This window comes from Streptopelia decaocto, assembly GCF_964273445.1.
Source record: "Streptopelia decaocto genome assembly, chromosome: 25".
Lineage (NCBI taxonomy): Eukaryota > Metazoa > Chordata > Aves > Columbiformes > Columbidae > Streptopelia > Streptopelia decaocto.
In genome coordinates, this window is record NC_138680.1 from 5,020,975 (window position 1) to 5,047,522 (window position 26,548).

The 26,548-nt window shown below is 42.7% G+C and overlaps 1 protein-coding gene across 1 annotated transcript in view; it reads right to left on the minus strand.

The window, feature by feature from the left end:
- Nucleotides 1–501: 501 nt before the first annotated feature.
- KAT6A (lysine acetyltransferase 6A) overlaps nucleotides 502–26,548 on the minus strand; it is a 34,143-nt gene continuing 8,096 nt past the window's right edge. Inside the window, exons 4-18 of the mRNA XM_082072503.1 lie at nucleotides 23,239–23,347; nucleotides 22,640–22,755; nucleotides 22,311–22,392; nucleotides 20,578–20,713; nucleotides 18,650–18,963; nucleotides 14,823–14,941; nucleotides 14,288–14,403; nucleotides 13,573–13,714; nucleotides 12,973–13,134; nucleotides 11,996–12,089; nucleotides 10,805–11,036; nucleotides 9,935–10,145; nucleotides 8,170–8,859; nucleotides 7,467–7,782; nucleotides 502–5,562 (exon numbers count right to left, since the gene is read on the minus strand). Of these exons, the coding sequence (XP_081928629.1) occupies nucleotides 2,978–5,562; nucleotides 7,467–7,782; nucleotides 8,170–8,859; nucleotides 9,935–10,145; nucleotides 10,805–11,036; nucleotides 11,996–12,089; nucleotides 12,973–13,134; nucleotides 13,573–13,714; nucleotides 14,288–14,403; nucleotides 14,823–14,941; nucleotides 18,650–18,963; nucleotides 20,578–20,713; nucleotides 22,311–22,392; nucleotides 22,640–22,755; nucleotides 23,239–23,347 (5,424 nt within the window). The 3' untranslated portion in view covers nucleotides 502–2,977. The remainder of the gene's footprint in view (nucleotides 5,563–7,466; nucleotides 7,783–8,169; nucleotides 8,860–9,934; nucleotides 10,146–10,804; nucleotides 11,037–11,995; nucleotides 12,090–12,972; nucleotides 13,135–13,572; nucleotides 13,715–14,287; nucleotides 14,404–14,822; nucleotides 14,942–18,649; nucleotides 18,964–20,577; nucleotides 20,714–22,310; nucleotides 22,393–22,639; nucleotides 22,756–23,238; nucleotides 23,348–26,548) is intronic.

A 26,548-nucleotide genomic window follows, 5' to 3' on the forward strand; every position in this document is an offset into this window, starting at 1 on the left:
CGAGGGCACCGCGGCGGCGAGGGCACCGCCGCTCACCCCGACGCCGGCCCACGGGCGCCGCAGGTGAACTTCACCGGCTGACACCTCTAGTTCTAATGAATGCCAATTATAAAGATGAGAGGGCAACAGAAAGTGGCGGTTGGGGAAGCTTCAAATACACATTGCAATTTTTAAGTGCACAAGTCAAAATTCTCAAGCAACTGTACAAGCAGAACCTCACAAAAACAGCTAACACGCTTTGCTTAAGCTTTGGGCAGCCCTTCAGAGAGAAATTTAAAAGTGATGGTTTCTGGAGAAGCTTTTGTGATGTTTTTCTTCTTCTTTTCAATGTCTCGCTGATTAGCAGCTGTAGATAAAAATTAACATGGACAGAGATCTTAGGAGTAAATTCCAAGCACCACCGCTCCTCCAGATCAACAGGCCACCAGGGAACCGTTCCCAGGACCAGGGACAGAGGTCACTGCTCACATGGAAGAAAAAACTCCACATGCACAACTGACATCCAAAATGGCTCAACATAATTTATTTTTTATGTTAAAATGTACAGAGTTCTTTTGAAAGTACTTGCTAGAAAGGGGAAAAAAAAGTGATATTACATACAGGAGAGGAAGGGAGACCATCCAGCCGGGAGCGTATGACATGGAGAATTACAAAGGCATCTAGGCACCCCCTCCCCTTAGCTTACAAGTCACCATGAACAAAGTACAAAGAGGTTACAAAACAGGAAAAGCAAATATAAACAGACAGGAATAGACTCAGCTTCATTTGTACATGCGGCTTTTAGAGGCATCTGGAGCTCCTATTCACACACTCTAGAGATCTCTTTAAAGAGAATTTTTATCTTTCTTAAAATAGTTTTTAATATTCTACAACAAAGATAAAAAATTTTAAAGATGGAATGAAATGAAAAAGCTCTTATTTTTAAAAGGCATCAAAGTCACTAACAGTGAGATTTTTTTTTTTAATTTCTTTTAGAAGATTACCCAAGTTATCTTGCTAAAAATACATATTTTTTTTTTTAAACAGAAGTGAAAAAATGGTAGGTACCAATATTACTGCGCTGGATAATTTCTTTTTATATATAGAAAAGAACATTTTTTTTCTACAATAGTTCTACAGTCACAAAGGCTTGTGGAAAAGGGAGCTGCCCAATTGATAAAAAAACATACAAAACCAAACCAACATAATGGCAAACAAACTAAACTCACGGCCCTCGTTTCAACAGCGTCTCCTCCCGCCTCAGCCCCCCGGCCCCGCAGCCGGGAAGCAGCGACGCAGCTGCGGGTCGGGAAGGAGAGGGCAGCACAGTGCGCTTCCCACACGGCGCTGGACCGGAATAGTATATACAGAGAAATGGGGTCCTACGCAGCCTTGTACATGCTCAAAACTAAACAGAAATAAAAAGTGGAAGTCCTTTGATTTCTGCCTTGTATGGTTAGCAGTTATTGGAGGAAAGTCCATTTTAGTGCATCTGAAGAAACCCCAACTTTCTTTTAGACTCTTTTGGTTTAACAACAAAAGACATTAGTCTTATTAATGTGTCTGTATTTCTACTTCATATACAATAAAAAAAGAACTTTACATTAAAGGGTGTCCCTTTTTGTATTGGGTGACATGCCAACAGTGTAGCCAAAAAGAATGTAAATTGGATTATGCGGTAATAAACAGCAAAATCCTGCCGCCTCCATCCTACTATGGTGTTTGGTCTGTTCCACTCCAGGAAAACAGGCCGATTCCCTTCTTTTCCCACACTAGATTAAAAGTGTGGCTATTCCTATAGAACAGGTCTCAGACACAGTGGAGAAGAATCAGGGAAAACATCACTGACCCCCCCCATGCCGAGAGCGGCACATCCAGCAGCTTCCTACCCCATACCAGGAACGGACAAGTGACACCACCACCACAGGGTTCTCATCAACTTGCTTAAACTTACACTTGATCTTCCAAGAGATTAAGAGGCAGACCACTGGAAACAGCTGCTGTTGAGCTCGCCTGACCCGAAGGCTCACAACCAAGGCTCTCAGCATTTCGCAGCACGTACTAAAGCGGAGTTTGAGATCTCCCAGTTGTGGTTCACCAGAAGAGCCGCAACCATTGCCCTTTCCTAACAGACTGCTGAGCAGCCCGTCCTCCTCACGGCTGCACCAGGACACAAGCAGTTCTCTCTCGAGATGCTTCCCGTAGTTCAGTGACAGAACACGTGTACATGCATGCATCCACACGCATGTGCACACGCATGCCTGGGTGGTGAATGGGATCGTTTTAAAGTTACATTATATTTTAAGCATGAAACATACAATTTCAATTAACTCATCTACAAAACACCAATGTGAATAGTTTATTGTTTACACGTAACTCCAAATTTTACTGAGGGCGAAGAAGTCAGGAAAAGTTAAAGATTAAGCATTTTTCCTGACCTGCAGAAATAAAGAGCTTCATTTATCCTCTGTGTCCCCTTCCAAGTCTCCCAAAAAGTGCCTCCTGCTAGAAGTAGGAAATGCTAGGTAGGGTCTACAAGGTAGGGTTGTTATTCTTTGAGATGTCAAACATTTCACGACTGCAGCACGAGAAGCTGCATACGGAGCGGCACAGGGGAGGCAGAAGGACATACATTTGAAAAGAAAAATTTATAAAGATGATTTCACTGTTACACACATTCTGTCCACATTGTCAGCAAAGTAAGGCTCTTTTTAAATTATGAAAAGATTTTGTGCATGTTTTCCCCTCTAAAAAACATCTGTAAATGATTTTAGCTGTAAAATGTTTCAAGATTGTGAAGAAAACAAAAACACACACACAAAAAAAATCCCAAAAAATAAAGACCAGGCTTCCTAAAAAATAAAATAAACCAAAGAAAATCCCTCTAAATCTACAGCAATATTTTAACTGGAAAAAGGTCCATTTTCTCTGGTTTGTCAGTATAAAAGGTTCCTTTATTTATATATATTTCAGTTTTTAGGATGCAAGTTCATCTTGCTCATCTTCTCATGTACGGTCCATTGAGAGACTGCTTGGGCACCCCAGCAGCGTTCATGTAGCTGTGATGGGAGGGGCCAGTGTACATCATGTTTCCATGAGGATTTGGCTGCATAGGCTGCTGGGTGTAGGCCTGGCTGCCCATCATTCCCATCTGCATCTGCATAGGATACTGTGCTGTCTGATTCATGTAGGCAGGGTTGCTATGGTAACTGCTGTTCATCATCGGCTGGGTCATCCTGTAGCTGTTCATGGCGTTCAGGGTGTTCATATTCATGGAATTAACGTTGTATGGGGTGGTCGGCATCAGGTTGACTCCCATGTTCATGCCCCGTTGAACGGCCAGTGTGCGAGGACCAGCCTGCATGGCGACGGCAGGTGGGCTGCGGCCATAGAGCTGCTGCTGGTGCGCGGTGGCAGAGGGCAGCGGAGCCGACTTGGAGCGGATGGAAATGTGTCCCTTGACCGGCATCTGCCCCTGCAGCCTCTGCGTGTGGGGGATGCCGATGTTGGTAGCGGACATGTTACACTGGAGCAGAGGCGACGTGAGGTTCATGGTGGTGGACGCCAGGTTTGGTGGAGGTGTCATTGTGGCTTGTGCTTGTGGGGTGCCTGCTAAGGGATGAGAGGGAGCGAGCTGAGCCAGTCCCGTGTTGGAGAGAGAAACGCTGGTTGCATAGGAAGTCACAGCAGGAGAATGGCTATAAGGCATGGCATGGGGGTCCATAATGGTGTTTGTCAGCTGCTGCAGCTTGGCTAAACTGAACGTGGCTGATGGTTGTGAATAGCTCCCAGCACCAAAATCCCCTGGAATCCTCTCGTAGATACTTATGTTACCAGTGCTTCCTGACTCGGGTATTTCCATGATCATGGGTGCTGGCGTGAAGCTGTTGTTCATGCTACACTGAGACAGCGGAGGTTGCTGCTGGGGCGGAGGTGGGGGCTGTGGCTGCTGTGACTGAGGCTGTTGCTGTTGTGGCTGTGTTGTTGGTTGCTGGTTACTTGGAGGCCTTTCCACTACACAGCTCTGAGGTGACTTGATATTGCAGTTTGCTGCAGGCTGGACAGTGTTTTGCTGCATCATGCTGCAACTGCTGCCAATGTTTGCCATTTGCTGAGTGACAACACAACTGTTCTGAGTGAGACTGCTAGAAGATGACAGTCCACCATATGAACAGCTGCTCTGGGAAGAGTTATTTCCACAAATGCTGCCTCCCATAGTGGAGTCATAGCTGCTGGGGTTTTCATAATTCTCTGTAGTGCTCTCAATGCTGCCAAGGTCACTGAAGCCACTATCCACCACCTGCTGAGAGTGGTCCGAAACTGAAGGCACATCCATCATGGGGCTGGTCTCCATGTTCTGCATAGAGGGTGCGGACAGGGATCCTTGCTCAGGACTGATCTGGGTGTAACTGCTCTCCAGAGCAGGCACATTTGGGCTGCTGACAGAACGTACAGACTGGCTGGGGTGGGACTGAACAGAGGATATTGGACTGTTGTGTTCTGAGGCCTGGCAGTCTTCAACCATTGATATCTGAGGATCCTCCTCAGTCTGGGTGTAACTCTGCAAAGTCTGACAAGCTGCAAGGGTTTCTTCACAGTCCTGGTAAGCTACATCATGCTCATTGCTTTCCTCCTGTGTCAAGGACTGGACTGCTTGAACAGTTTCAAGATCTAGTTCACTATGAGGAATCTCTTCCTCTTCCTTTAATTCAATTAACCCTTCTTTATTACTTTGCTCTTCTTCGTGATCATCTTCAGACCCAGGGACGTGCTCTGAGCCCAATGACGTCTCATTGGAAGCCTGCTCTTCCTCAGAATCTGCCTCTGCTTCATCTTTTTCTTTTGCATCTTCTCTACTGCTTGGTATGCTTGTTTCTAAAAAACATTCTTGCACCTGAGGCTCCTCCTTCACCCCTTCTCTAACAGGCTGTTCCTCCAATTCTTTTTTCTTTACAGAGTCCAGATGACCATCATCTTCGTCATCAGCATCATGATCTTCGTTTTGATTTGTCACTACTGCAACTTCTTCTTCTTCCTCATGGTCATGCTCAGGTTCATCTAGTTCTTGCTGTTCTTCTTCTAATTGCCTTTGCTCTTCTAAAGCCTGCGGCTTCTCCTCTACCTCCTCTTCTATCTCAGGCTCTTTTATTTCTGGCACCAGACTGCTGTTGCTATCCGCAGGAGAAACTGCTCTTACTTCACTGCTGGCTACATCATCTTCTTCTCCCTCTCCTACCTCTTCTGCTTCCATATTCACATCTTCCTCTTTCCTTTCCTCAATAAGAGGCAGCTCTTCTTTCTGCTCAACACCTTCTTCATCTGAAATCTTGGGCTTACGCCCCGTTTTTGAATTCGCTACCACTGCATCAACTCCTTCATCCTGAACTGATGGTGGCACCTTTTCCCGGTTCAGTTTAAAACCTGGTTTTCGACCAGGTCTTTTCTTCCAGTGGACTGGTTTTCGGCTTTTCCCTTTTGGCCATCCCTTCTTCTTTTTCATGGGTGTAGAAGTATCTGGCTCAAGTGAAGAATCCTTTGCTTCACATTTTCTCAGCATAGACAATGGTTTCAAAGTTGGGTTACCTGAAAACACAAATTGAAAGATACTGTTCAAACATTTTTGTTTGACCTAAGCACTCAGGGAAGCTTTCCCAAGCATTCCCATTATGTTTATAAACTTCATGTTATCAATATTACCTTAGGCATTTATTGTGAAGGGTAACAAGAAGGATCAAGGTCTGGTCATTAGGAATCATGTTGCACATTACATTTTCAGACAGCAATGCTTTCAAGATTTTGGATGGTCAAAGCTCTGAGCCTTTAATACACAATTAAACACCAGGCTATACGATAAAAGTCCTAGAGAGACTCACCACCCTTTCCAAATTTTATTTATACAATATGTTCACAAAGGTAAATGTTCCAGTGCAGGGGAACACATGAAGCTGCAATAAAAGCATGTTTCCATTTAGACCTCTATTTTGTGCATCTGCTGAAGAAAGGAAGTATTTCCACTTTTTTCATGGCTTATGCTTTTAAATGCCAATAGAAATACAGAGATGACTGAAATTGGCTAGATTTTTTTTTAAATCTGAGAAATCATTAAAAGACAGCTGAACTTCTCTCTCATCTGACTTCTATTTGATGAAGCATGTTTTGCATTTTAGTGACTTCCCAAACACCAGAATAGGCTGAGAGTTTATACAGCCAGAAAGGAATGTGATCGTTCACTGAACTTACTGAATACTGTAAGGCATTCCCTGAATGAATTTGGTTTTGAACCTGCCAATTAGGATAGTCAGTGATGTCTTACACAACTGTTGGTAAACTACCGCAACAGTTAATTGTACTTTACCACCTGAATATCTGTCTTCAGACAATGGATTTACTTAATTTGCTTTTGTATTAATTTTTCTTTTATCTGCTAGGCAGAAAATCTCTCTTACCAAGTAACAGTTCTCACCCAAGTGATCAGTACATTTAAACAGGAATTTTTTTTAAAAAATTGCTATTTCTCCTCCCCTTCTTTCACATTTCCTATCTGCTACAGAAGATTAGATTTATCACTTCTTAGGTAAAGACTCTGCTTTTATTATCTGTACTGTCATGGATTTAATATTTTTAGGAATTAAAAAAAAAATCTATTATTTTTACCCTACGCACTTGTCATAATCTTCACAAAAGAACATGGATTTGATGACCACTCCAGATTTCACATGCATCCTTTTTTTAGGACACTGAGAAACACATGTAGTACGTGCTTATTCAGTTGCACATAATTAAACGAGAGTGTGCTGGCAAACTTGAACAGAAGATTCTTAACAGTATTCACATTTGCAGTAGAACTTACAGGTAGAACTAGAAAAAGCAAAATAATAAAGCTCCATCTTCCCCCACGCAACACTAATCAAGTTGCACAGAACTGGTAGAATATAGAGAAACAAGCTTTATTTGTTTTCTACACCACAGAACACACTATTTTCTTCCAGAATGCCTAAGGCTTATTAAATACTGGCCTCGAATCACCACACCACACTATCCATTCTCTCTGTAGCCCTGACAGCAATCAAGACCGGCTCGAATTCTCATCAGACACAAAATTTAAGAGACTGCAAAGTTACATTTCAGGGGAATCATAACACACTTTGTTACGGAAAACTGAGGGCTCTTCGATCGATTCTGTTTTATTTCTGTAAGCAACCCTGCTGCACAAGTTTTTCCATAATCACAGATACCAGTTCCACTAGAAAAGCTGAATCCAAAGGACACCCTATGACTGGGTCACTGCTCATCAGATAGTTAAAAGCATGCACCACATTTTCTTAAGACTTGGGAATGTTCGAGGCTGGTTTGACTGGTAGTTTATGCCTAACCCTACATTTTGGCTACAAGTTACAAGGCAAGGTAAGCAGCTTATTCCATCATGAGCTAGTGTCACCTGCCACTCGCTGACACACTGTCTATATCAAACTTTCAACCAAACATACCATTAGTGTCATCAGACTCCTCCTCATCTTTGGACTTCCTCTTAGAAGAGGGCGTATGCCTGAGCGTGTCCGGTGGGGCTAAGTGCCGAAAGTATCCACTGGGCAAAAGTTCATTCTCCTCCTCTTCATCCTCCTCCTCCTCTTCCTCCTCCTCCATCTCGAATGTAGGCTCTAATCGGGGCATTGGTCGTTCAGAGTCTGAGTCCTCAAATGGTTCATCCAGCACTTCTGTGGTCTCTGAGATTGTTTCAGTGACAACACTGCTGTTGTGGTGCTTACGCTTGCGGACTCGCCTCTTCCGATGAAGAATTGATTTCTGGAAGCAGAAGGTGAGAGAAGACATTTTATCATGTGTAGCAGAAATAAAACACTGATAAATAGAAAACATGAACAGCATAGTTCAACAGTCTAGGCAGGACCAGAGAGCTCCCTTCGGGAATCCAGACCTCACTAGAAATACTGATTGGCACCTGCCTTCAGTCAGATGTCAAATACAAGATGACTGACTTCCCATGAAGATTGCTGACTTGACATTTGTGTAATAGCACAAACCATTTAAATAACTGAAGCTAACAGCCCATCTGTAACAGCTGAAAGCTCAGAGACACTACAATATAGATGTGAATAGTTCAGAATAAACAATACGTACTGCCAAAACAGTCTGCAAGATACAGTTAGAGACAAGAAGAAGTTACGCACACACCTTTCGTTTTAATGTTGGCTTGGTGAGAACAGGTGGGGAGTTTGACCGAGGACTCACAGGCTCATCATCTTCCTCTTCACTACTCTCACTGAAACACCTCAGCAGCGCCCTGTCACTGTCACTGTAGCGGCGGGATAATCTGTCACCGTCCTCCGGGAACCTGCACTTCAGTGGCTCCGTGTTCTTCAGCTGCCCTCTCCACCTTTCCATACTTTCACTGTACCGCCGACAGGGAACTGCAGGTTTTTCACCTTTGCCATACTGTCCCTGGGAAACTGCAGATTTTTCCTCATCTTCAGCATACCGGTCTCTTGGGGCTGGAGACTTCTCTGCACATTCACCACATCTTCCTTGCAAGGCCACCGACTTCTCCTCACAGTCGCTGCACCGGCCTCGCGAGGCTGCTGATTTCTCCTCACATTCGCTGCATCGCCCACTGGGAGCTGCTGTTTTGTCCTCAATGGGCAACATAGGCTCCTCCTCACAAAAGGGTTCACGAAGTTTTTTGCCCTTACGGTTCCATCGACCTCTTCGCGAGGACTGACTGTTTGCAGGAAGACTATCCAGGGGAAAAACGTGCTTGTTTGGCCGTGCAGAATTGGCTGGAGCAGCAATGTCTGGCTTTTTTTCACTCTCTGTAGGTGAGTAAGGCTCTTGCTCTTTCTTCTCCCATGACACAGATTTTACCATCTGATTTAAATAAAAACAGATTTCACACTTCATATTTAAGCATGCATATCTATCCTGAATTCGATTCCACAAAAGCTTTTGAGCAAGGAAGTCAGAAAAGTTTCACAAGAATGACATTTAAGAATCTGAGAATAACAAAAGAATGAGTGTTATGACACTCTAATGGTGCTAACTGCTACTCCTTTCTACCCAGGTGACCACGTATCCCAATTAGCTTCCTGAATAATGACTTCAGTCAGCAGCGGCCATCCAGTGGCCTGCTGGAATGCAAACATCTTGCTACATTCAAACACAGTATTTGGGTAATTTTCAAGGAAAAGACTGTCAGAAAAACTTGAAGCTATTTTTCCATTAAAATGCACAATTAGTTTAATGTAAATGCAGGAAGAGAGCATCACTTGCCTCTCAGCATTCCAGCTAGTGCTTATCGCCTGATGTGAGTGCAACCCTTCAAGGACAGCAGCCTAGATTGCAGAAAGCTTCACGGCCCTGTGGGCAGTAATTCCTAAGCTATTAGTGGTTTTGCAAAAGTAAACAGCAAAAATCTTTGGTGAAAAATGTTAAAAGTTTCTGTTGATTTGTTTCCATTTATGCTATTTGTCACTTACTGAAATACTGGGTCCTTCAAACCAAAATCCATTTCAAGGTTGATGAGTGATCAGGTTGCTTGAGAGCGGAAAGCAAGGTGTGGTCGCTTGGTTTGTTTTCGGGGGGTGTGTGTGTTTTGTTTGTTTGGGTGTTTTGTTAGTCTGTTTTTTGTTTTGTTTCAGGTGTGGTTTTGGTTTGGTTTGAACACCCCCTGCCCAACACATATGACCAAAATCGTTATGGGTAGAAAAAGAGCCTTTTTACTCTTTTCAGAGATAGTCTTTAACCTCTCGACTACGCCTCAATATTTGCCCTATATTTAGTTTCTAATCTGAAACTATAAAGCTACACAAACTAATCATGGCCGCACTGTTTTTTACAATCATGCCAAATGCCCACGCTTGGCATTTGAAATCTCGTTAGCGTTGCCTACAAAAGCACTGAATGTAAATTACATGCCATGCAGAAGTAACAGATTCACTCTTACACTGGTCTCTGGATCCTTTTCTTTCTGCTGTTCTTGCTCTTCATTTTCTCCATCCTCTGTCTCATCTTCTTCATCTTCAGAGACAACTGAGTTGGAAACTATAACAGGTGTCCAACGCAGACATTCCGCATCCACATCTATAGGTCGGACATTAGTTCTAAGCTTTGCCATATGTTCCTGGATAAGTTTCTCCCGACGAATGATCACAAATCTAAACAGTAATAATATTCTGATCAACAACAGGCTACATACTGTACGTGTTATCATGTGAAATGGATACAAGTTATTACAGAAAAATCTGCATACTCTCAATCAGTGCTACCATTAATACCTTCAGAGAGGACAGAAAGCTCATTAAAACTGTATAATCTGAAGCACCAAAGAAAACACCTTAAAACTGAGAAAATGTTGTCAAGTTATTTCGGCTTCTTGTTAATGGTGAAGCCATCATCCTTCCATGGGTACTACTGAGTTGCAGAGTATCACTTCTATTATGTGTTAAATGGACAAGGGGTATGCCGTTTGTGGAGCAGGCAACATAAGGCTCTTCTTTGCTCTGTTTTGCAAGTATGTTGAGACTTATTGCGCTGAGGGACCCCAAAACAACATGACCAAGAGTCCAACTTGCTTTCTCGCACAGCTGCAAATTACTCAGAAATTCCACAGTTGCAGAGCCACACAGCTAGAAATCTGATCTTTGGCACTGAACGATTCTTGCATTGCACACGAGCGCCATAAATCTCTACAGCCAGTATTTAGACACTTAAGTCTTGAATAAAATCAAGCTTATTAGATGTCTCCAAGCATAATTAAATTTAATTCAAATATATGTGAAGCTATTTGGAAAGACAACAGGACTCCTGTACTCACTGATCGCTGCGGAAGTCAAGCATTCGTAGGTGATGCAGAGTGGAAGTGATGTCTTGAGGGCAGATTCCAGTCAGCTTACTCAATTTCTTGATGCTTAATTGCTTGTCACGCTGATGATAAAGGCACTCCAATATTACACTTTTCCAATAAGCCATATAGGAGAGGCGCCCCAGGTCTGACAGGGGCTTCTCTGGTGATCCCGCTTGACCCTCACGCTTTGAAAGCAAATAGCCTGAAGATATACAAGAAGAAAAATTTAAAAAATTAGCATTTATAGCTTCTGTTTCCACCCCAACTTCTACAAACGCATTTTCCCAGAAAGTACCTGAATGCTACCTGCAAGACACATATTATAAGTTTGGATACACTGAGTAGTCTGGCCATTTTTTTTTTTAAACTTGTGTTACTCAATGACAGAGCGTAAGATTTCTGAACTACATTGCCATCAGACACCGGCTGTGGGCAATGCCACGAGATGGCAGCAGTTGCCTACCTAGAAACTACACCAAGTCTGAAATAGTCTACTGACTATCTTTCTATTGGAATATCAATTTTGAAGGTGACAGAGGGGAAACACATTTTAGCCATTTAAAAATAATATGGCAAACAATTTTCTTGAAAATTCTCCATTGTCAAACTGCAGGGCCATATTGGAGAGTACCCAGCTCTGTCTGCAGAGACTTAATTACGCCTGTGACACACTGCACAGGTTCACTGAGGACCAAAAGGCTGCATCCACCTCAGTATGACAAGGAGGGGAGGGGGGAACCAGCTGACAAATGTGTCACCCCACTGCTGCTCTGATACAGCCACATTTTTTGGATTCTCAAGATGCATCAAGCTGGTGAAGATTTCAAACCATGCAGTTTTAGGTTTGTCTTTCTGTAGGAAGAACTACATGCACAAGGTAAGCTTCTGCTAAAATCACTACATTGACATATGCCTTTAGTTTCCACTGTAAATTGCTTACACAGGAAACATGAGAATTAGGGGAAAGATGATCAATTTGTCTCTAGAACTGAAGCACTCCAACCATGAGAGTAAATTGTGAAGTTCAAATGATTTTGTGAGCTACAGAATCCTTTGTCCTGAGATGATTTTTAATTTGAAAAATATCCACTTCCACAGCTAAGCCTTTCTTTAAAATATGAAAACATAAAGACTAAAAAAAGTGATGAAAAAGTTCCTTACTGAAGTCAATTAGGAACCTGCCATAGCCCTTACGCTGGTATTGTGGAAGAATCATGATACAGGAAACATTGTACTTCTGTTGGCAGTGTTTTTCCTGTTGGGAAAAAATGCAGCAAATTAAAAAAAACAAAAAAACAAAAAACCAAAAAAAGATGACTAGAGAGAAATAGTAGAAGTTGTTATGTACAAGGCCCTAATTACTTCTATAGCAATATAGCAAAACCTGAGATAGAAAGCCACAGTCAGAGTTTCTTAGGAACAACAATTCACATGAGCCAAGGAAAGACTTTAAAAGAGACTTGTTTTTCAGTTCTGAAAAACAAGAAGGAAACCTTGGCAGAACTACCACCTTATGCTTAGATACCATACCATAAAGAACACAGGCTGCAGAGCAGATAAAGTTCAAAACATAAACCCAAAAGACTGCAGTATGCCAGTGAATCTTCACACGTTATAACCAGAACATACTAAAATCCAATCTCAAATTTGGTGTTCTGAAGACATTCAAGTAAACAATTACAGACAAAAATCTTAAGGCCTATCTGAAATCTTGACCCAGTTCTGTAAAAAAAAAATAAAAGGTTTGAAATGAGGTGCAAAATTGACAAATTGCTTGGAAAACAATGTATTTACAGAAGGAAAGATGAGATACAACTACTTGGTAAGAACGTTTATCTCACAAACAATACTACCCGTCACCACCAAGAGCAGGAAGTCACTTGAAGAGCTGTGTTTTCTTAGCAGTACAAGTTCCGTAGAGAATATATGCTATTCAACACAATGAGGAAACTTATTATTAGTTGCCAGCCTCCAAATGTAACATAAATAAAATCTGGTTGCAACAGATGTCTATATCCATATGACATAATGCATTATCTAAAATGCAAGGGCCTAAATTACAATTACTTTAAGACTCCAAAGCAGCATTTCTCACCATAGCAAATACAGTTCCAAGTCTGAATTACTCAAATACTTGCCTTAGAAAAGTAGCCAACAACGTGACAGCCCTTGACATCATTCTGTGTCAGCACGTAGAAAAGAAATGGCTCCACATCGTAATAGAGAGTCTTATGGTCCAGGAAGAGTTTGGCTAACAAGCACAAATTCTGGCAGTAGATAGTGCTGACATTGCCATCAACCTTACAGAAATGAAGAAGAGTTTTGTCACTACATTTGCTGTCATGCAAGGACATGCTTTATCCGGGTATCCCTGTGTGTTTGGAAATGTCTAACATGAGAGGAAGACTTCTCTGTCACTTGCGGCATCTCAAAGGACTTCAGCTTCCACAGCATAAGGGCCATGGCCAAGTTACTGTTACATTCATTAGCTAAGAGAGAACTTAAATTCATTTTCCTAAAATGAAAAAGCATTTTTACAAAGTGAGCCTTCTCATATGTTTTATGGACGAATAATCTATATGAGGTCAGCTCCCACTGCTTGCTTGTAGTTCTTCATTCTTAGCAACTGAATGCTTCAATGATGAAGATCTGCAGGGCTATGGAAAACTTATCACACAAGTGGGTGCTAAAGAGTCTACTTTACAGACAAAAGTGAGTGGCTTAGTTTTCTAACTTACCTCAAAGACTGAAATGTTGTTTTTTCTGTAAATTTCATTGGCTGGAGGATGAAACCAGCCACATTTTTTCATGTGCTGTTGAAGAATAGTTCTGCTTTTCATATACTTTAAACAGAATTCACAAAGGTACAACTTGGGTAGCCTGTGAACAAAGATAAAGAAAGATCAAAGACCGAATATATAGACTTTTGTATAAAATTCCTCACTCCCACAGAGAAGTTAATGAAAACAAACCCAAACTGACCTTGTGTACATGCCAATCAGGCCAAAATCACCTTATCATACTTAAAATCATGGCACTTATATTCTGTAATGAATGCCTATTAAAAAAATATTCTTAATGTCCTGCATAGTTACTTTTACATTATTAGGTTATGTCAAAATAAATACATGCATTGATTAGATAAATAGTTCCTATTCTCTCCCCTTGTTGTAACAGACAGCTGTTATGTGACATGAACAATTTGAAAGCAAGTGTTCCAGCACTGTTGTGATTTAACTCCATTTACATACTCTAGCTTGGGCAGGGATGCTATTTTCAGTTTCCTTCAATGCCTTTAGCAGAGCTAAACTACCAGGAAAAGTATCTGGATTATGTGTACTTTGCTTCTGTCCTACATGCAGATAGAATCTTCTTAATACTTCTAGACCTGCTGGAGTACAGCTTTCCTACAAACACGGAAGCAGAACAAAAGAGAAGAATGTTCAGTCATACCTTGAGTATTCCTGTGGATACGGGGAGGAGTACCACGTCTGGATTTCATACTTGCCAAATTCGATGACAGAAGGACATCGGACCTGGGGATCAGGAGGCCCAGTTACCCCTACTTTCTATGCAAAGAAAAAAAAAGTTTTCATGAATTTCCAAATGAAAGACTTCTAAGCTGAAATAAGTGGAAACATTCTTATCTACAGTCCTGCCTACTTGAACTCAGAGAACTAGTTTTACCAGCTATTTAACAGGCATACGTTCTGACACAACTAAAGCCACAGCCCTCAAGGCCTTTTAGACACCCACCTTAACCTCTTCTTCTGCTCACTTTTGTATTATCCTTCAGCTCTCTTGAGGTCAGTTCCCCATTACTTTCAAGCAGAACACAGCAAGCACATTAGCTTCTATGACAGACTGACTCATCTGGAGTCTGTATTTCTTGGTTTTTAGTGTCGCGTTGGGGTGGAGGTTTTGGGTTTGTTTAAACTTCTTTTACAGATTGGGGACTTACAGCCACACACTGAAAATTTAACTTTACCTGCAGTGCTTGTTCCTGAATATCTCTGAACAGCTCCATGTCTTTTTCAGTTAAGACATCCTGACTCCCAAAAAAACGCTCCTCATGTTCCTGTTTTCCATCCCAGCCATCCTGATTGTCTGTAAATGAGAGAGAAAAATTGTCTTCACCTACATTTACAAAGGAGCACCTGTTTTTTGGTGCAGTGACAAACATCTTCCGGCTGTATTCAGACACTGTGTGAAGTTTTTTTGATGGGATTTTCTATTCAGATTTGGGACCACAAAGGAAGAACCAGTTCTGGATTTGTGATCACGTAAGAAGTATTGTCGTACATGTAACCAGGTCCAAACCTCACCTCTAACACATTGATATTGTTACAAATGCCTTTGTGATACTACGATAGTTTTGGATAAATGGCTTACCACTATTTCCATTTCTCACAAACAAGGATCACAACGATTTAAATGCTGTTATCTGGTGCAACCAAAGAAAGGATACTTATGTTCATCACCCAGGAAACATCGCTTCCTCAATAAAAGCAAACAAAACCCACATGACACTTCACCTCATCTCCAAAGCACTAAGATACATTACTGTTCTTCCAGCACCAGCCATGCTAATACATGTAACTATTGTAAAGCTGTAAACCTTGTATGTTATTGCAGAATATTTTCCACTGCTTGCTTAGGAACAATTCAAGCTATGAAACTATTCAACAAGACTGTAACAATCAGAATACAGAGATTAAATCAAGGTCCAGTCACAGATTAATGTCTTCAGTCAGAAAAGAAAACAAGGAAAGCAGCACTGCATTCAAAAGAAGGGATGCTCTCCAGTAAGAATTTGCCAAACAGAACAAAGCAGGCTCCTCTTTGGCTGACAAAATTAAGAAACATTTGCATGCAAGCCTATATCACAGATCAGAAACACATGGTCCATCAGACTGGTTTTAATTATGTTTCCCATTTCATACTTCTACCTTCCTGTTCTTATTTTCATTAGCCACTCCCTATGTTACTGCCTTCAAATGTGGCATTATTTAGCACCCCTCCTAGACCTATCTGCAAGCCCCTCATTACCAAAGTGCATTTTACTTCACAGGAAAAAATTAATTCCTCATCACAGAATCCCAGAGTGTCAGGGGTTGGAAGGGACCTCAAAAGCTGCTCCAGTCCAATCCCCCTGCCAGAGCAGGAACACCCAGATGAGGTTACACAGGAAGGCGTCCAGGCAGGTTGGAATGTGTGCAGAGAAGGAGACTCCACAACCTCCCTGGGCAGCCTGGGCCAGGCTCTGCCACCCTCACTGAGAAGAAGTTTCTTCTCAAATTTAAGTGGAACGTCCTGTGTTCCAGTTTGAACCCATTACCCCTTGTCCTGTCACTGGTCGTTACCGAGAAGAGCCTGACTCCATCCTCCTGACACTCCCCCTTTAGATACCTGTAAACATGAATGAGGTCACCCCTCAGTCTCCTCTTCTCCAGCTCCAGAGCCCCAGCTCCCTCAGCCTTTCCTCACACGGGAGATGCTCCACTCCCTTCAGCATCTTGGTGGCTGCGCTGGACTCTCTGCAGCAGTTCCCTGTCCTGCTGGAACTGAGGGGCCACAACTGGACACAAGATTCCAGGTGTGGTCTCCCCAGGGCAGAGCAGAGGGGCAGGAGAACCTCTCTGACCTACTGACCACCCCCCTTCTAATCCACCCCAGGTACCATTGGCCTTCCTGGCCACAAGGGCACAGTGGTGGCTCATGGTCACCCTGCTGTCCACCAGGACCCCCAGGTCCCTTTCCCCTACGCTGCTCTCTAATAGGTCATTCCCCAACTTATACTGGAACCTGGGGTTGTTCCTGCCCAGATGCAAGACTCTACACTTGCCCTTGTTCTATTTCATTAAAGTTTTCCCTGCCCAGCTCTCCAGCCTGTCCAGGTCTCTGATGGCAGCACAGCTTCCAGTGTCAGCCACTCCTCCCAGCTTCGTGTCATCAGCAAACTTCCTGACAGTCACTCTATTCCCTTGTCCAAATCACTGATGAATATATTGAATAATATGGCCCCAGCACTGCCCCCTGAGGCACTGCACTAGATACAGGCCTCAACTGGACGCCACCCCATTGACCACGACTCCCTGGCTTCTTCCCTTCAGCCAGTTCGCAGTCCACCTCACTCCCCGCTCATCCAGCCCGCACTCCCTCAGTTCAGCTGTGAGGATGCTGTGGGAGACTGTGTCAAATGCCTTCCTCAAGTCAAGGGAGATCACGTCCACCGCTCTGCCATCATCCATCCATCCATCCAACTTATTATGTCCTCATAAAAGTCAATGAGGTTGGTCAAGCCCGACTTCCCCTTGGTAAAGCCATGCTGACTGCCCCTAATGACCCTCTTATCCCTGATACGCCTTGAGATGGCACCAAGGAGAAGTTGTTCCATCAGTTTCCCAGGGATGGAGGTAGGCTGACCGGTCTATAGTTATCCAGGTCCTCCTCCTTGCCCTTTTTGAAGACTTGAGTGACATTTGCTTTCCTCCAGTCCTCAGGCACCTCTCCCATTTCCCAAGACTTGGCAAAGATGATGGAGAGCGGTCCAGCAATGGCCTCAGCCAGCTCCCTCAGCACCCGTGGGTGCATCCCATCCGGACCCATGGTTTTATGGATGTCCAGATTGCCTGACTGCTCCCTAACCCAGTCCTCATCAACCCAGGCAAACTCCTCCACTGTCCTGCCTTCCTCTGGGGCCTCAGCGGTACTGGGCTCCTCAGGACAGCCCCCCGCAGAGCGGACAGAGACAAAGGCGGCACTCGGTAACTCTGCCTTCTCTGTATCTTCTGTCACCAGGGCACCCACCTCATTCATCAGTGGGCCTACACTGCCTCTGGTGTTAGTTTTATCTGCCACGTATTGGAAGAAGCTCTTCCTGTTGTCCTTGACCCCTCTTGCCAGGTTTAATTCTAAGCACGCCTTGGCTTTACTAGCTGCCTCCCTACACCCTCTGACAACAGCCTGATATTCTCCCCAAGTGGCCAGCTCCTCCTTCCATGATCTGTAAACTCTCCTCTTCCACTTGAGCGTACCCAGCAGTTCCCTGTTTAACCACGCAGGTCTCCTGGCTCCCTTCTTTGACTTCCTACGTGTCGGGATGCTCTGATCTTGTGCCTGGTAGAAACAGTCCCCGAACACTAACCAACTATCTCGGGCCCCTTTACCTTCAAGTAGCCTTGCCCATGGGATTTCCCCCAGCAATTGCCTGAAAAGGCCAAAGTTTGCCCTGCTGAAATCCAGGGTTGCAATTCTGCTTGCTATCCTGCTCCTGCCACAGGAGATCCTGAACTCCACCATCTCATGGTCACTGCAACCAAGGCAGCCCTCCACCTCTACCGCTTCAACCAGCCCCTCCTTGTTAGTGAGGATGAGGTCCAGCAGGGCACCTCTTCTAGTTGGCTCCTCCGCCCTTTGCATCAGAAAGTTCTCGACACGGCACTGGAGGAACCTCCTGGACTGTGGCTGCCGGCCGCGCAGTCCTTCCAACAAACATCAGGGAAGTTAAAATCCCCCACCACGACCAGGGCCTGCGGTTGTGGGGCTGCTCTCAGCTGTCTGTAGAAGGCCTCATCAACTTCCTCTGATCTGATTACATGTTGCCATCACATATAAAGAGGCAAAGGTCTTTAGCATTGCTTCCATTTTCCAACTGGTGTTCTACCTCAGTGCACCAAAGATAACTGTATTTGAGCGCTAACTTTCATATGAAAGTTTCCAGCCTCTAACAATTCTAGTCACTTCAACATCCTAGCCTTTGAACATCTTCTTGGTGTACAGGATACTTACACCGGCAGGGTGAAAAACCTTTACCTGTGGGCCATTCTGAAGTGCTAGATTTCCTGGTGCCCTTTTTCCTGATCCTATACTGCTGAGAATAGTCTACCACTTCCCCTCGAGCTTTTCGTCCATCAGGGGAAGGAGTGAAGAATTTGGTAAGGCCATCTATAAGCCCTTTGGTTTTCTTGTTAAACTTCAAGGTGGTGCTGCCATCTCTGCAGAAGTCCAAGACATCTGTCTGCTCCAGGTATCCTCCTTCTGATGATGCTGACTGGCTGGAGAGAGCCATCTTACGCTTTCGACCCCGACCAGGGCCAGTTCTAACTTTGCTGAAAGGGCCTTTTGATCTAAAGAAGGAGAAGGGGAAAGATACAGTCAGAAGATTTGGTAGGGTGGTTTGTTTTGGGTTGCAAAGTGGACTACCATCTTCCCTACTTATTTATCAGTCACACAGAAGCTAAACATGAACTGAAGAATTTAATAATAAACTAGTAGTCAAGAGCCTGTGTACCCTAGAGAAGCCAGGATTCTAAACATCTCAGTAGAAGTACTGTACTATTTTTCTCCACACTGAACATTACATGCAATTAATTTGAGTATAAACAATAGATTTTCATCAAATTTAAAACCACATTAAATTTTAAAATCAGTAGCCAGAATGAATACACTGCACAGGTTTCAATTTATGCAGTCATTAAACATTTACACCTGTCATTTGTCAAAGTTTTCATACTGATGGGAAATGGTCATAAGAATTACACGGAAAGTTAAGACACGGGGGACACGCACATTAGCTAAGAACCTATACCACCCATGGTCATCTTTGCAGAAAACCGCATCGGTCTCCAACTAGCTTCCTTCTTTCAGGCTGGAAATTTTAAAACACTGTTGAGATAACCGAGTGTTTAACACTTCTCAGAGGAATTGCCCTAAATTGACTGCTGTTTCAGGAAGCTGATTGTTTTTAGCTACAATCTTTGCAGCTACAGAGGATACAAATCAGTGTTTTTTTCCCTAAAAAGATTAAACTAAGCATCTGTGCATAATTCTGTGGATATATTTTGCAAGTGAAATGATGGAACAAAGGCAAAAACATGGAATAAATAATGAAATCAAAATTAAAAGAGACAAAAGAGCAATAGCGGATAGCTAGCTTTCCTTTTGTCCCTCTGAATTATACCATGAGTTTCTCTAAGCAAAAGTATCACACAGACTGGAAAAAAATAGGCTGTTTAAGAGAGACATTCCCTCCACGCTTTTATAAGCATTAAACTTTGCAAGGTTTTTTTTCCAGAACATGCTCCTTCATTGTTCTGTCCCCCAGACAGTCAATAGGGCTGCATCACAACAAGCACTGCACAGCAATCTTAGCTCAAGGAAATTGCTCCAGTTGAATTCCAAAGAATTCCCACCCACTCAAATCCAATTCCTTGACGACTCGCTGTTCCACCACAACTGTGATAAAGTCACACAATCTGTCCCAACACAGTAGAACGCTCCATAAATGCAAAAACACGTGGAATAGAAGCAGAAAGGGGCCAAATATTTTCTGGCAGCAGTGTCAGATTAAATATACGTCAAAAAAATAACCTCACAAGTTTAATTGTAGATTACTTAGTTTCTCTAAACATCAAATGGTTCTTGAGAAATGCAAGGCAAAATAATTATGGTGGAAGAAGCAGCCATCCAGAAAAACAGACTTGACATGAACAGCAAAATCCACCTACAAGAAATAGTTCAAAACTAAATAGTAAGTTATTACAAAGAGGCAAAAATCTAGGCAAAAAGCAGCACCAAGATTACTTCTACTCTTTCACAGCACCCTTCAGAAATTTTGTATTAAAGAATAACAAAAAGCTCTTCATTGTAAAAGGTATCTTCCCACAGTGTACACCAGACACTTGAGAAATACCCACTGCTCTATAGGATCTCACACCCTACTCCTCCTCATAGACACTTACGTTGTATTTTGATTCTTTAACCTGTTTTTGGGACGTCCTATTGGGTTAGCATAGCGTCGTTTTATCTGTGCTGCCTTCTTTTGTAAAAGTTTTCTTCCTTTCTTCCGTGGCCGACATATCTGACATATCCACATACCTATAAGACACAAGTACCCATCACTGAATGCGAGGGACATCTATATAGGACAGAAAGGAGAACTACAGGCCCCAGGCCTTCTGACAGAAAGGGCAGGAACAGTATCAAAGGCACCAGTTATCACATATACACGTAAGAAAAATGATGTATATGTTCAAACAGTCTGAATTCAAGTCCAGTTAAATTCTTACAAGCTATCCCCAGTTATATTTCCCACAACCAGGTAGGATGTCTCTCTGATTTGTAGCACACTATCAGAAAACCATAAAAAAGTAACACATTTAACTATCTCATATTTTGCTTATGACTACACTACTTCCAACTATGTTCTACAGGAAAATTTTCTTCTAACTATCAAAGAAGAATCTTCCATAGATAGCCAGCGAGACCTGGACAGGCTGGAGAGTTGGGCAGGGAAAACTTTAATGGAATAGAACAAGGGCAAGTGTAGAGTCTTGCATCTGGGCAGGAACAACCCCAGGTTCCAGTGTAAGTTGGGGAATGACCTATTAGAGAGCAGCGTAGGGGAAAGGGACCTGGGGGTCGTGGTGGACAGCAGGGTGACCATGAGCCACCACTGTGCCCTTGTGGCCAGGAAGGCCAATGGCATCCTGGGGTGTATCAGACGGGGGGTGGTCAGTAGGTCAGAGAGGTTCTCCTGCCCCTCTACTCTGCCCTGGGGAGACCACACCTGGAATCTTGTGTCCAGTTGTGGCCCCTCAGTTCCAGCAGGACAGGGAACTGCTGCAGAGAGTCCAGCGCAGCCACCAAGATGCTGAAGGGAGTGGAGCATCTCCCGTGTGAGGAAAGGCTGAGGGAGCTGGGGCTCTGGAGCTGGAGAAGAGGAGACTGAGGGGTGACCTCATTCATGTTTACAGGTATCTAAAGGGGGAGTGTCAGGAGGATGGAGCCAGGCTCTTCTCGGTAATGACCAGTGACAGGACAAGGGGCAATGGGTTCAAACTGGAACACAGGACGTTCCACTTAAAGATGAGAAGAAACTTCTTCTCAGTGAGGGTGGCAGAGCCTGGCCCAGGCTGCCCAGGGAGGTTGTGGAGTCTCCTTCTCTGCACACATTCCAACCCGCCCGGACGCCTTCCTGTGTAACCTCAGCTGGGTGTTCCTGCTCTGGCAGGGGGATTGGACTGGAGGAGCTTTTGAGGTCCCTTCCAACCCCTGACATTCTGTGATTCTGTGATGAAAAAGAGAAGTTGCTTTTACTCCAGGATTCTCTACTGTCCAAATTGATATGACTTCAAAAACTTAGAGGCACATATCTTTCTCTTATACAAGGCTATTCATTCAAACGGAAACTGATCATTTTAATCTGCAAGGTGCAAGGATCACTTCTTTTCCCTCAAACCTCAAATATTTTCTTTAAAACTCTTCACATACAGTAATGTAGAGGAAGCAGGAGACAGTGGAAAATCCAGATGTGAAGCTCTGACACTTCTCTAGTTTCTAATGCCTGAAAAGCGATGCTGTAAAGAGCAAGTTAAGTGTAGCTAAAAAAGGACCCAATACATGGACATACTTTCTACCCACTGATCTCTTCCAACATCATCTTAAATTATCCTTTGCAGCACAAAGTCCTCACCTTTTGGCATCCTGGTAAGAGGGGGGTCACAGCACTCCATGTGAAAGCCACGGTCACATGAGTCACAGAAGAGCATGTTATCCTGTTGAAGACAGATAGAGTGAATCTCTCTTCAGATATGCATCAGCATCAAGCCTTTCATTAATCTGTCATCACTTCACAGTTTTCAACTACAGACGTATCATGGCATTTCACAGGTCTCATAAAGACTACTAGGCTCAAACAAAAGCTGGAAATATTTGACTCTAGAATGATTTTATTTTGTGGTTTAACAGAACATCCACAAGACTGATTTACTCTTCATTCAGTCCATATTCCACTGTACTCACAGCATTTTTGCCCTGATCTCGACAGGAACTGCATGTTTTGCACTCAATACACTGCCATCGCAAGGCTTTCACTCGAACTGTCAACTCTGGAGAGAACTTCAAACAGGACGGATGACCTACAGAAAAAGGAGAAAATTGTGCCAGTAAAACCACTCCACTGCTGTTAATGCTCACAGATAGTTTGCAGAGAGATTACTTTACCAATTATGTATTCCCATGCAGAATTCTGGTTACCCAGATACTCCTATTTTTAGGTGCTTCTATTCTTATCTACTTATGACACAAAACCAATACCTTAGATAGCAAGTGGCAGGCCCACATACAAAGGAACACCAAGATAAATTTTTGTAACTGAATTGAGAAACATGATGAAACCGTTCATCATTACCACATTTTTAATGAAACCTCCAGGAGCCAAACGAACTATTTGTGTTAGGTTAACTTAACTGCCTCCTTCTGGGAGCACAAGATTCAACTGAACTAACTGTATTATATGCCATAGATGCATACTCCTCACATGTATGGGTCAAGAGCAGTCTCTATAGCGAGCTCTTCTGTCTCAAGTGTTATTACCAGCAGCACTGTAAATGACCACCTACCACTGTTGCCACAGTCAGCACAAGAGATGAGCTCTTCAGGTTTCTTCTCCCGATTTTGCTCTTTTGTACCAAGGCAGAAACTGCAGATTGGAATTGGTTCAGCAACCGGCTGTGAGGAAGACAGATCATCAATGCACTGAATATATCAGGGGAACACATCACAATCACACAGACGTTTGTATCACATATAAACAGTATGCTGTTTAGCACTCAAAAGCAGATGAAAAGGTTTGCTTCATATTTGGTCAGTCAAAGTAATAAATAAAGAAAAATAAATAAATTAAAAAAATAATAAATAAAAAATTACAAAACTCTTTAGCTTCTTTTAAATAAATCAAACTGTAACTTCCACAATATTACAAGCGCAGTTTTGTCAGAAGCGGTCTCAGTGAATAGAATTTCACATCCCAGAATCATGCATTTTCCTCTAATTTCAGTCTGAGGTTATGATAAAAGTTTCATAGAGGATCTCAACTACATTGTAACAGTCTTTCAGACAGAAGGAAAAAAGGAATATTTATTCTTTCTAATAGCTGAACTTTAATGTGACTGATCATTTGACAACAAAGAGAATTTTACAGAGCCTCTGTACAGTCAACAGTCTAAAATAGTCTTTCTTATGTCTTTCAGTATGCCAGTATTTGTGCATGCCCTGTTCATCCCCACAGTACTCCAAGTTTGGATGTCCCCATGCAAACACTGTCGAGTGTTGGAAGAACCAGATCAAAGCTTCAATGTTTCCTGTATTGACCACCTCTGACAAACTGCTAAACAAACAACCACATTAAAAAAACATATCAGCTACCTTTTGGGGGAAGAATAAGATTCTATTAGAATTCAAAATGTTTTAGAATAATTTATTAAATTGGAATAACTTTGAATGCGAGATCAGGCTAGTCCTCCAAAGCTTATGTGTGAGACTGTGTTATGCCAAGTATGGAGAGATTTCACCGCTGCTTTGTTTGTTCAGCAAAGAACATCCTGGCAAATGAAAAATGCAAGCACACAACGAAAGATTCGTGAAAACAAGACTGGAAGCAGCCAGCTCGGTTTCATACTGCACATTTTTGGCAGGCATTCAACTCCTTCTGCTGTTTTTCTCGCAGGCACATCTATCTGTGTGATGTCACCAGATTCAGCGAGGGAGGGAGCCAGAACCAATTGGACTGACAGTGTCTTACAGACTGCCAGCCTCTCAGCACATGGTGTTACTATACAAAGGGTGTCTAGAAACGAAACGTGCTCTACAGATTCAGACTGTGCTTCCTCCTAAAGGTGAATACGAACAAGTGCCTATGGAAAAAGTGGTGGGGGAAAAAAAAATTAAAACCTCAGTTTTGGCCAATCCATCTGCTTTCTAGTCTTCTTAATTTAGGAAAAGTGAGGTAGGAAACTCCTTAAAACTCGCACCTGACTCTGCAGCCCACATTGTCACAGTGCCCACTGTCAGTAACCCGAATGCACCTTACTTCCTGCTGACATTTTAGTACCAGAGGCTCACTAGATCACAGGACTACCTTTGCCCTACCACCACACATCTGCTTGTAGTAATCATTGTGGTTAGAATCAAGTAGGTGCAAAATTAAAACCAGTGTGAAAGAAAACACATACATTCACATCACCTTTTTCTTTTTTTTTTTGCTTTGCTCTTTAGGACAACTTGATTGTGAGTCCTCCAGAGAGAAAATCTACCACAACCATACCCACTACAGCACATTTGTTTCTTAGCTAGGAAGTTATCGCCCAGGAGCACTGGGAATTCATGCTAGGTAATGGTTTTTCGTGTGTGTCTGTTTTTTAAAAAGTGACAAAATGACCCGTGCTGTTGCAAAGGTCTGCCTCCAATGCTAAGGCTACTGGAAAGAGTAGCTGAACCAGAAAAGCCAGAGGGGAAGTACAACCTACACCACGTGAAGAAAATTATTTAAAACATGAGGAAACATGTTTCAGTGAGCAGGGCATCACAAAGCCTGGATTCCAAGCCTTTTGGATCAGTGGCTGGTGAAAAAGAAAAATCACTTCAGTTCCACACCTCAATAAAATCAGAACTAATCAATTTTTATATTCCACAAAATACTCCTCGTGCTCCAGAAAGCAATGCTAAGTATATTTTAACGAACACAGGAAAGACTATTGCAATAACACCTATGTATGCCTGTGTCCATAGACTATTGTCTCCAATTCACTTAGTTGACTCGCACTTGAAAGAAAGAACCGTACTTATATGACAGAATGATGGCCTAAAACATGATGTTACTTTAAACAAGTATAAGGGAGAAAAGATAAAAATGCATACAGAAGAAACAACATGCATGAAGCACAAACCTCTTCCTAAGAAAAACATAAAAGGGTAACTTAAAAAGAAAAATCAAAGGACATCGAAAATAAGTGCTGCTGTTTGAGGAAGGACTTATTACAATGGAGAGAACATCTGAAATGCTGCTACAAGAGTAAAGTGAAGCGTGCAGGTTAGACGTCAGCACAGGATATACGGGCTGAATTCTATGCAGCGGTTATGACATTTGGAAACCTACAAAAAAACAACGTGGATCCTATTTGGGCTGACATTCAAAGTGAAGAAACTGTCCTACTGTTAGACATGCACATGACGAGAAATTTACAGAATGTCAACTGGAAGTATTTAGACAGTCAACCGTATAAATAACCTTCTCAGAGCTAAGAAGTTCAGTAATCAGAGGATTAAAACAATTCAAGATCTGTACGTCACAATCAGAATCACATGCCAAGACTTCCTGCCTGCAAACTGGGGGGCAAGAATGGCTCGAATTTCTTTATTTGCAGTATAAAGAAACTTCCTTCATTTGATACTGATTCAGGAACCTGGCAGTTCAAGGTACTGAAGTTTTCTTTACCCAAAGCTCTCTCCTATACTTTGTCCCAGCCTCCTAATTTTCAAGAAAATAAAGGACACTGTCTTAGTAGCAAGAAATTATTATATAACTGGATTTTAGATTAAATAACATTTCTAAGAATCATTCCACACCATTTTACCCTAAATGCGTTGTCTCATAGCATCCATGACAGCAACCCCTCTGACATACTTACAATTGCTCTAGAACTAAGAGCTACTTCACCTGTTCACTAATAGCATGTTCAACCAAGTTCAAAGGGATTTTTTTAGCACTTGAGTTCCAGAGTTACACAGAGTACAGATGGAGACCATCTGTTATCAACTCTAAGTTTTTTTAGACAGAACTAGAGCCTTTTCTTCTAGAGAACCAGCTGGAAGAGAGTGAATCCTAATCCTCCGCCAGCTGGGAGCCCAAGCTTGAAGAGTGTCCTTGAGAGA